Source organism: Acomys russatus, chromosome 6 (assembly GCF_903995435.1).
Source record: "Acomys russatus chromosome 6, mAcoRus1.1, whole genome shotgun sequence".
NCBI classification, from domain to species: Eukaryota; Metazoa; Chordata; class Mammalia; order Rodentia; family Muridae; genus Acomys; species Acomys russatus.
This window is the reverse complement of record NC_067142.1, coordinates 57,629,901-57,641,208: the sequence shown is the minus strand read 5'-3', so window position 1 is coordinate 57,641,208 and position 11,308 is coordinate 57,629,901. Positions and strand designations below refer to the sequence as shown.

At 46.3% G+C, this 11,308-nt stretch overlaps 1 protein-coding gene across 1 annotated transcript; it reads left to right on the top strand.

The window, feature by feature from the left end:
* Positions 1–700: 700 nt before the first annotated feature.
* On the top strand, positions 701–11,242 carry Prdx6 (peroxiredoxin 6). The gene is made up of 5 exons (XM_051147686.1): positions 701–834; positions 4,521–4,677; positions 7,893–8,039; positions 9,489–9,635; positions 10,942–11,242. The coding sequence occupies exons 1-5, from the start codon at positions 740–742 to the stop codon at positions 11,068–11,070; spliced, it is 675 nt and encodes a 224-aa protein (XP_051003643.1). The 5' UTR covers positions 701–739; the 3' UTR covers positions 11,071–11,242.
* Positions 11,243–11,308: the final 66 nt, after the last annotated feature.

Sequence of the window (11,308 nt, the reverse complement as noted above, 5' to 3'; positions counted from 1 at the left end):
TAGAAGAGCAGGCACCCTCTCTGCTTTGTGCTTGGGAAACAGGAAGTAAGGGGATCAAAACCTCCCACTTCCCCAGGTGGAAGTGGACTAGCACACTTTTCGCTCCCCGGAAGCATGTTGTGAAACTTGTATTTAAACTTATTTAACGTGTTGGGTATTTTATAGTTCATGTGGAACTCCAAGAATGGGGAGGCAAAATAAAAGTAAATAAATAAAATAAATAAATAAAGGTCGTTTCCATTGCCCTCTTACTGACGTTGGTACAGGATTTTTGCTGCAATAAGAAAGCCACTTCCTCTGACTTCACCCTCACACGCATCTGGTTCTTGCCACATCCTGAGAAACCCCTGAAGACTTAGGTTGTCTGAGTAGTCAGCCACCTACTAGCTGCTCAAGGTAAAAGAGGGGTGTGTCTGGAAGTCTGACTGGGGTGGGAGTGCGGGAGGGTCTGCGCTGACCCCTACTTCGCCAAGAGCATCTTTGCAGAGCCGCCAGACACTACAAGCCCCCTCAGTTCTCTGCCTTTTGCTCCCTTCCCACTGCACGTGGCCTCCTTTAGCTCCAGAACCTCACTCGCTCAACTTGATCCACGTGAAGGATCGCAGGCGCCAGACTCGCGATCGCCCCGCCCCCGGGCCCGCCCATTCGGCCAGCACTGATCTAGGCTTCTCCTCCACCGCCCGCCAGCTGCTCGCTGCTGCGGCTGCGCCTCCTCCTTCTCTGTGTCGCCGCCGCCGCCATGCCCGGAGGACTGCTTCTCGGGGACGAAGCCCCCAACTTTGAGGCCAATACCACCATCGGCCGCATCCGCTTCCACGATTTCCTGGGAAACTCGTAAGTGGCTATCGCGTCGCCCTGCCAGGTGGCGGGTCCCCAGAGCTGCCCTTCTCCGCTTCTGTTTTCCGCGCTGCGCTTGGCCGCGCCGCGTCACTGGCTTACCCCTCACCGGTTCCCGCACGTGCTAGCCGCTGGGGTCCCGCCGAGCATCACCGAGCGTTGCTGGGCTCCTGCTACTTCTGGCCAGCCCTGCGTGGACCACCAGATCCTTCCCCGACTCCCCCGTGACGGGGCTGGCTTAGGAGAGGAGGTCCTTATCGAGGACGGTTTGTAGTCCATTTAACCTGGCTTTGTAATCAATGCTTACTTTCTATTGCGGTCGGACGGAAAACCCGGGGGAGGTGGAGCAGGGGCGTTCCGTGTTCTTGTTGGGGGTCACTTCCCACGAAGCTTGCCCAGGGTCGCACTACCCGCCGTCCCGCCGCTCTAGGATTTGCACCCTGCAGAAAGTGGGCGCCTAAGGCCAAAGTTAAGAGTACACAGCCACAAATTAGGGGATGGCTCGGCGTTATCTGATGTCCTGCTAAACTTCGGAGAGTGGTATTGGCGTACTTCCGAATTTCTTTAAAACTACGGTGTGCCAAGTAAGTAACCAGAGGAGTTTTCGTCCAGAACCTCCTTCGGCGGTCAAGATAAGATTTTGCGTAACAGATTTGGGAGGACCCAAGAACACTTTGTGTAGGTGTGATTCTCATTCCAGAAAAAGCAACACTTTGAGGGAGGGGCTGTTCAGCTCCTGCGACCATTTTACCACTGTAGGCCATTCCAAGGCAAGGACACGTGTACCTCCCACTTTGAGACTCTTTTGTTTCCCAGTGGTCCCCTCCCCCTCCCCTTGCATCCAGCGCCTGGCCTTGCTGCTTGATAGCAATGGTGGTGGTGGCCATAACAGCTAGGAGTACACTGGTACACAGATGTTGCCTTAGTTTTACAGCTCTGGCATGCACAAATTGTAAGATGCCTAATTTCAGTCAGCGTTTTGCGTACATGTCAGGTTACACTATGGTTTTGGAGTTTCAGTGCCCCTGCTGCTCTACAGACAAACTCCCGAGTTTTTGGCCTTTCTAGTGTGTGGGAAGACAGAACAGTTTGTGAAACTAATCCATAATCAGTCAGCCGAGGAAGCGTTAGAATCCATCGGGTGAGGAGACTTACCTGGCACCCGTTTTCTACCTACCGACTAAGGGAAAGCAGCTTTCAAAAGAGAACGGTAGCTGAGCGTGGTGGCGCACGCCTTTAATCCCAGCCCTCGGGAGGCAGAGGCAGGCGGATCGCTGTGAGTTCGAGGCCAGCCTGGTCTACAAAGTTAGTCCAGGATAGCCAAGGCGAGGAAGAGGAAGAGGAAGAATGGTAGACTAGAAAAAGTAGCAGACCTTGCAGGACAAAAGTCTATGGAGATAAGAATGACTGCCAGTCTCACACATATTTATCCAAGACTGCCCAAGATTTACACAGGCTTCCTTCCGGTTCCTTCTACATCTCACACCCCGAGGAAGTGTGAGATCTTGCTGGAACTCTTGGTCTGTATGGATTGGAGATCAATAAGACTCTAAAGCACGCTTACTGCTGAGCTAACTGCAGGGGGGCGTGGCTGTCTTTGTGATTGCTTGTTGACCTAGATCTGATTAAAAGTGTTGTTTCCCCTCATGCATCCAAGCACCTGTCATTCCAGCCACTCAGGCGACAGGTGGGAAGATCCTAAGTTCAAGGCCAACCTCGGTAACTTAGTGAGGCTCTCTCTCCAGATGAAGCATCACCTTAAGAAGATGAGGCAAATTTATAAGGGAGCGTAACAGTGTGCTTAGCCCCGGAGAGGCATGACACTCCTGCCATAAGGAAGAAAGATGTTTCTACCCAGTGTGTCACTATAGTACATGGAAATTGCCTACTTTTTCCAAACTCCATTCTGTGGATGATCACAAGTCAAACTGCCAATTACGGACTCAAATATCTTTTGCAGGAGGGGGAAAAAACTGCTATTTAAGATTACTCTACCCCTGACAGAAACAACTAAAGGTTTTGGGTGCTGTGTGGGCTTGCTCAGCTTTGTCTGGTCTCTGGATATGGAAGAGCATCTTTAGAGTGTATCCCAGTATTCCTCACTAGTCAAAACACCCACACAGAGGTTTTCTGGTAGACACAGAAAACACTCTCTTAGGAGGATGTAACCTTTCGACCTTTGAAAATGAGGAAGGAAGTGGCATGGTGGGATTGAATGTCTACAAAGGGTGGAGAAGGCATTCTTGGACTACCCTGAGATGCCCTGGAGTGTGTGGAGTGGCAGGAAACCAGCTCCCCAGCATGACTCAGCAAAACACATTTGCCTCACAAAAAGGAAAAAGTCCTAATCCATCATTCCTGTAGCAATACATAAAGTAATACCCTGTTCCATTATTTTCCCTGCAACTTCCAGAGCCTTTCTCTTGAGTCTCATCTGACCCCCCCCCCCCCATTGGTCCTTTTCCATAGGCTCTGAGGCCTAAATGTCACAGCTAGATTAAATTCTTCCTGCCCCATATTAAAAACTAAAGCACCACATCTCTCCACAATCTTCCAAGTACTGCCTGGTAGTTCTTTCTTACCACGGGGCTTTACTTAACACCCTTTTAAAAGAAGGCCTTGCCTTGCCCCAGGAGTTGAGTGCAGGTCTAGGTGGAAGGCAGTAGCTTTGTACACTCTGTTCCTCGTGCTCGGGAAAATTTGCCAAACCCTCGGTGTCTAGGCCAGGTTGAGTAATCTTCTAGTTTGGGACCTTGCCCCTGGATGGCTCGAGCAGTGGGAGTGTACAGCCCTGAGCGCTGAGTTTTCCTTTGGGCTTGAAAGAACCGCTTCTGTTGCCAAGGAGAAGGAAACAGTAACTCCCAAGTTTCTTGGAACTCACCTTGAGTTAGCCTCAAAGTCTGAACAACTTTAACCTTAGGCATCAGTTTGATTGTAATCTTTTACCTAAGGACTGTAGATGTGGAAGTCTACAGTGCTTTGTCTAAAGTAAGAAAAGAAACTGCAACTATTAAAATGGTATTTTGTCACGGGTGCAAATATGGGTGCCTTGCTTAACAGGTTAGATCAGTCAAGTGGCTTTATGAAGGATTTTATATCCATCTGCTTCCAGGAAGCCAAGTGCCAACCCACATTTTTACCTACAAATTGAGGCTAGAGAGCCCTGTCTGTTCTGGGTTACATAATCTGTTTATTATTGCAGTCAGGCATCTGAATTTGGGGCATAGTAGGCACTGAATATCAAGGTCTGTGCTAGAAAACAAACAAGGGCCTAAGGAATAAATATTTCAGTGGGGTGCTTGACTTGAATAGCACAAATTTTATTGACTGGAAAGGAGTTAACGGTATGGCCAGGTGTGGTGGCTTTCTTGAGGTCAAGGCTAACCTGATCTGCAGACTAAAAAAAAGAAAAAAAGAAAAAAAGGTGGTCTCCTAAAACAAGTTCCTTTGAACCATTTATCCTGGATTTTATATTTCATATATAAAGTTTTATATATTGATAGGTATTTGAGCTGTCGACTTGGGCTTCTCTGGAGGCAAGGTTGGAACTCAGGAGTTTTCATTATATGCAGATGTCTTAAGAGAGAGAGAGAAACCCTGTTTTAAATGCAGATATTGCTGTGTTTTCCCTCTGCATGTGATGATGACTGTCCATTCAGTTGTGACCTTCTTCTTCATTCCAGATGGGGCATCCTGTTTTCCCACCCACGGGACTTTACCCCAGTGTGCACCACAGAGCTTGGCAGAGCTGCAAAGCTGGCGCCAGAGTTTGCCAAGATGAATGTTAAAATGATTGCTCTTTCCATAGACAGTGTTGAGGACCATCTTGCCTGGAGCAAGGTATAGTTTTATGATGTAAGGGTGTGTGTGTGTGTGTGTGTGTGTGTGGTATATATATTCCTCCTTTCCTGTTGCCTCCCATACATTCCTTATATATAGCTTTAATATCTTCCAAGAGGCAATGTCCTTTTTTTTTTTTTTGCAATGTCCTTTTTTTAAATGTGCTAGTGAGCTGATTGGTAGCCCCGGCTCCCTCCACAACTTTGAACAGAGCCAGGCAAGACTAAGGGGGCCTTAATCCATACCCAGTCTCTGGGGAGAAGCCGCCGAAGATTGAACTGTGCATCAGTAGCTGATGATTTAGCCAACTGTGCCTATGTAATGAAGTTTCCATAAGAATCCTAAAAAGTAGAGTTCCGTGACCCTCTGGATTGCTAAACTGAGTGTGCTTTCCTAGAGTGTGATGTACCCGGGGCATGGAAGCTCCACCCTGGTTTGTGCCTCTGCTCCTCTGTGTCCTTTGTAAACGCATTTCCCTAAATTCTGTAAGATCCCAAGTTAACCAGTCCCAAAGAGAGGAGTTTATGAGTCCCAAATTTTAGCCAGCTCAGAGCTTGCGATTGGTATCAAAAGTGGGGTAGTCTTGTTGGTCTGAGTCTCGTGAAGAATCTAATGCTATTTCAGCAGGTAGAAAATGTTCAAATTGAGTTGAAGATCCGGTGGTGACAGACACTGTAGAACTAATTGGTTGTACACTTCCTGATGACCAACGATGTCACGGAAGTCTTTATGTTCCTTGGTCTCAGGACCATCGGTTGGCATGCGCTTTGATTCTGAAGTTAGAGCATAGTTTCGTAGAGAATAGCTTGGTTTCTGAGGTAAAAGTGTGCGTTACACCTCAGATTCAGAGGTCACTAATAAAAGTCAGACTTCAACTTTGTGGTGACTCTGTGTTATTATAACCAATGATAGATTCTCAGTCACCATCGTCCCTGGCTTACTGGTAGCACTCCACCCAGCTGAGCTCTCCGAACCCTACCTCTGTTTTCCTGTCAATCAGGATGCTGCCCCCACCTGTCCATGCTTAGAACTGTTCCTCATTGTCTTCCTGTTCCTAGTCTGCGCTGTGGTTGATGGGAGCTTATTTCATAGACCACTCCTCTTCTTCTGTCAGTACTTTCTCCCTTGGTGTGTTCTCCCACTCACCATGATAAACTAAAGATAGCGTCCATGAGCTGCTTCTCAGAATTCCATCTCAGTCAGGACTTTGTGGCCTCCAGGTCAGTAAAACATGGCCGCCTTGGCATCAACCTTGGGCTACCCAGACATGTTGAGTCTAATGTGTCTAAAACTGGACACCATCATTTATTCCAAGATTTTATTCATCTCAGCTAGTAGCAGCTCCATTTTTTTGGAGTTGCTAAGTTGAGACTGCAGAGCCATTCAATTCCTTGTGTTTTCACAACCCCTGTCTGGCTTAGCCACACAACACTCCTTAGGCACTCTGTGTTAAATACATCCGTCTGCCTTGCTTGTGCTGCTCTGGTGCTTTACCTCAAATGGCACCTATTAAAACCCTGCTTTTTGTCTTTCTCTAAAATTATAACACATGATCATATGTCATATCTCCTTGTGAGCCCTTGTCCCTGTCTAAATCTCTGCATATTGCTTATCTAGTCACTATATGTTCTACATGGAGTTTAGGGCCCAGCAGGAGTAAACATGCAGTTCATTGCTACAAAAATACTCAGTATAGGTAGCAGTCAGTATTTCTTGAATGAATGGATTGAAATTATCTGCTTTGGGCAAAAATACTTACAGGTATTTGGACAGGATGATTTTAAGCAACTTTGCTACCACATACCATGTGATACCTATCATTTGTGTATATGTACAGAGCACTGACAGTCACATGAGACTGAAGAAAAGGTGGCATTTTGATGTGTGAGCTAGCCTGCATCCCCTGCCCATTTCACACCAATTAATCCTAAATGTCTAGGAGCAAAAGGGCAATGGGTAGGAGAATCAGGAGGGTTGTCCTCTTCCCTAGGGAGCATCCTTTTTCATTCTGCATACCTTGGCAGTGAATGGTAACCGGCATTTCCACAGCTTTCTCACAGGCAGTTTCTCATTCGGTTCTGGCAAAGCCCTTTACGGTACGCCATTTTTGTAAATGAGTATTGGAGTGACTTGCTCAAGCTCACCCAGTTGAAAAGGACATCAGTGTCATCTGAACCTCAATGTTCTCTCTGTGCCAGGTGGTGAAGAGTGAGATTGTCCTCACTTAGGATAAAACTAAAGACAAAATAATGTGGTTCTTTGGTATCTGAGTGTAATATACTGTCATCTAAGCAAGGGACAAGGTTAAGAATTAATGTATATCAATATTAAACATATCCGTATGCGGTAATGTCTATCAATATCAAACTGTAAGTTACAGATTGCTAAAGGAAGAGTTTGGAGCTCAGCATTATATAACACCTTGAAAGTATAAGATATGCCCGGGAAGCTTCCAAAATTGTGTTTGTCTGGAATAAAAAATAAATCCAAGTCTCCAAAAGCAGCACAGGCTTTGGCATATAACTGATTACATAGGAAAGCTCCAGGTGGCCTGGCAGGAAACTATATTGGTTCTTACTTAGCTGGTAACTAAATAATAGCCAGTAACCAATAACAAGGGCAACTTCAGGTAATGCAATTAACGAATGCGATCAAATCAGTTGCTATCCATTTCAGAGTTTGTCACTTTTATCTCCTTTCATTTCTAAAGAAATGCAAAACAATTTCAACCCTGTTTCCACGCTGAGCTAGACACAAGTAATAAACATACCTTTTTCTACTTCTAAGTCCACATTCCTCTCACTTCCTAAAACCCCCTACTTAGCTTCCTCACTTCCCTTCAGTAGATTATGCATGGACTTGCCTACAAGGCTCTAATATTACTCTCCTCCCAAGAATGCCTTGCTCTTCCTAGAATACCTGTCTTTCAGAGCCCTGGTAGACGGTATACCCCTTCCTTGAGGCCTTCCCCCCCCCCTCAGTCCTATGAGTTTAAAGAGAGGTCCGTGTGGCCATGTATACCGTGCCCTGCTAATAGTCCTTTGAGTGAAGACTTGGGATGAGAAGTGTCTGTCTGTGCATCCTATTGAAATTCCTTAGAGAATATTATTATAATGACCGTTCCTCAGTGTGCGAAGTGATGCTTTTCTTAGCTAATGAAGTGCAGAGCCCCGTGTGAAGGTTTAAGATTCCCTTTCCCGTCTCCCCTGTTTCAGGACATCAATGCTTACAATGGTGATGAGCCCACGGAGAAGTTACCATTCCCCATCATCGACGACAAGGACAGGGACCTCGCTATCCTCTTGGGCATGTTGGATCCAGCGGAGAAGGATGAGAAGGGCATGCCTGTGACAGCCCGTGTGGTGAGTCCTGGTAACCCCATGTGAAGCTTGAGCCAAGGCAGGGAAGTTGAGGAGGAGGAGGAGGAGGAGGAGGAATAGGTGCATTTGTGAAGCAGCTGTGTACCCGTGAGGTGTCCTTTATTATATGCTGGTGCAGAGTGGCTGAAATATCCAACTAAAACTTCTGTTTAATTCGTAGCTGTTGAATGTCTACACATTAATAAGGTACATCTAGAGTTAAAAACCTTATCTGTTTATCTCCTGCCAGCCATCTTTAAAGCAGTCCTGGCAGGACAATCCAGAACGGTCTTGTTCCGTCATTTGCTCAACAGGGAGCAAGCCTGATCTCCCCTACCATGCAGCTGTTTGAAGCCCATTATCAGCTCACATTAGTAATCAATCCATTCTCAATAACCTTCCAGGTTACTTAGTACATCTCATCTACCTGAGGCTCGACCCTGAAAGGCTGCATTACAGCTTTTTTCTTTCTGCAACAGCAAACTTTGACGCATGCGTAGAAAAGAGAGTGGCCTGTGTCCCGGACAGAGAGCCATGTCTATCTACTCTTCCACTTCCTTTGTTCTGTTTCTATTTATGTCTTTTACATCTTTGAACACTTAATGACTGCAGAGTTTTGCTGGGGGAGACAGGGCTTTGAATCAGGCTTTAAAATAACGAACCCCAAAGAATTAAAATTTCTCCAGGAATCCCATGCTGGAAGGGAAAGGCTAAGGCAGCCACACCAAAATAGGAACTTTCTTCCTCAAAGGAAGACATCTCCCATGGTTCTGACAGCTAAGGAAATGGGCACGTGGGTGGTTCTGTCTTCTGTTCCATCTCTTCTATAACCCTGTTACATTGGAGCCAGGTAGCTTAGCACATGAGAGTGCTTGCTGCCAGACCTGAGGATCTGACTGGATTCCCGGAACCCATGGGGTGCAGCAGAGAACCAGTGCCTGTAAGCCCCACACCCTCACACACAAAAAAATAAGATTTTTTTTTTTTTTTTTTTTTTTTTTTTTTTTACTTATAGAATGTTAGTTCAGTGGTTCTCAACCTGTGGGTCGAGAGCCCTTCGGGATCAAACAACCAACCCTTTCACAGGGGCTACACATCGTATCCTGCATATCAATATTTACATTATGATTCATAGCAAAATTAGTTAAATAGTAACAACAAAATAATTTTATGGTTGGGAGGTCACCACAACATAAGGAAGTGTATTAAAGGGTCACAGCATTAGGAAGGTTGTGAACCACTGTGGTAGTGGAAGAGTAGACAGACAGAAGGAGTCTTTTTCCCTCCCTGGTTTGGCTACCATGTAATGAAGTCCATTTTCCTCTGCTAGTTCTGTTTTCTCACTCTTGAATTAGGGAGAAGTGAGGCAGCGAGCTCATGGTCGTGAGAGTCCGGTAAGGACTTTACTGCAGTGTGTACTGAATAATGCCCGTGTGTCTCTGTGCTTTGTAGGTGTTCATTTTTGGCCCTGACAAGAAACTGAAGCTGCAAATCCTCTACCCAGCCACCACAGGCAGGAACTTCGATGAGATTCTCAGAGTGGTTAAGTCTCTCCAGCTGACAGCGACAAAGCGGGTTGCCACCCCAGTTGACTGGAAGGTAAAGCTGCTCAAAAGCCAGGTGCCCAGATTGCCCGAAAGGTCCGAAAGACAGTCTGTCATGGCCACCTGCGGGATCAGGGTTTCCCGGGTCTGTTTCTATTGTCGTGGTATTGTGTGCCAGGAGGATTTGTTTAAGAGACTGCTCACATTGTATGTACAAAACACAAACACTATGGTTCTTGCTAACCCTTATGTAATTCTAACCCGTCAGTCACAATGATCCTTTTTTTTGTCTATAAATTGAAGATCCCTAATCCAAAAATCCCAGATCCACAATGCTCCAAAACCCAAGACTTGAAAACATGATTTGTTTCGCATTTCAATTTTTGGAGGTTAGGGATGGATGTTCAACTGAGATATTCACATATTCAAAAAATGCCCATATAGGAAACACTTCCTTCCTCAACAGGTACAATTTTTTAAAAAATCATGTCATCTAACCATTAAGCAAAAAAAAAAATGAGCAAAACCTCATTGGAGTGGGACACAATGGAACCCGTTGTGAGCCTTGCACTCCAGACGCAGAAGCGAAAGGATCACAAGTTCAGGCTCAGCCTAGGCTTCGTTGTAGCAAGGTCCTGTCTCAAAAGTCAGGATGAAGAGAAGCGTAATTAGCTGCTTCACCTCTGTCAAGGTGGCTATGTAAGTGTTGGTGTACCGATGTTATAGCATCCCCCCCCCCAAGCTCCAATCTTATAGAGTCTTTGAAACTTGCTCAGAAGTGTGTGTGTGTGTGAGAGAGAGAGAGAGAGACTGAGACTCATGGTCTCATGTAGCCCAGGCTGGCCTCAAAACTAACTCACCAAGTTGCCAAGAATGACCTTGCATTTCTGATCATCTTGCATCTACCTCAAGTGCTAGGCTCTCAATCCTGTCACCACACCCAGTTTGGTGTGGCCATGGGAACCAAACCCAGGGCATCATGCATGCCAGGCAAGCACTCTACCATCTAAATGAATCCCCGTCCTCCACCCCTTTTCAAGTAGGAACTCAGGGTTTATCATAGGCTGGCCCTGGACCCTTAATCTCCTGCCTCGGGCTTTGATGCACCGAGAGTTCAGACATGCACCACCACACCCAAATTGTTCATAAACGTTTAATGCCCAGAAAAGATCTCTGAATAAACAGGGCAAGAGAATACTCCAAGAGTATGTTAGTGTTGCCTCATGGTAAGTTCCTCAAAGAGGAAAGGGAAAAAAACACTTGTTTTCACTGCCACTTTCATTCACCAGGTAGTTAATTCTTGAAGACCTTTTACTGTTACCATAAGATTGAATTGCACCCTTTTTAATGTCTCCCGACAGGATGGTGACAGCGTGATGGTCCTTCCCACCATCCCTGAAGAAGAAGCCAAACAACTTTTCCCTAAAGGTGTCTTCACCAAAGAGCTCCCATCTGGCAAAAAGTACCTCCGTTACACTCCCCAGCCTTAAGTCTTTGTGGGGGCTGGGGCTGCAGCTGCTCGCCCAGAGGCGGTGGACCCAAGGGTGCCAGCTGATAGCCATGTGTCCTTGCAGCAGTTCGGCAGAAACATCCTAGCGTGATCACACCTGAAGTCCTTAGGTCACTATAGTACTGGCTCATTAAACGGAAATGGCACCAAAACTTTCTCGGGGTTCTTTACTGTGTGCCTTCACCAGCATTCTACCCCTCCGTCCACCTCCAAGCCCC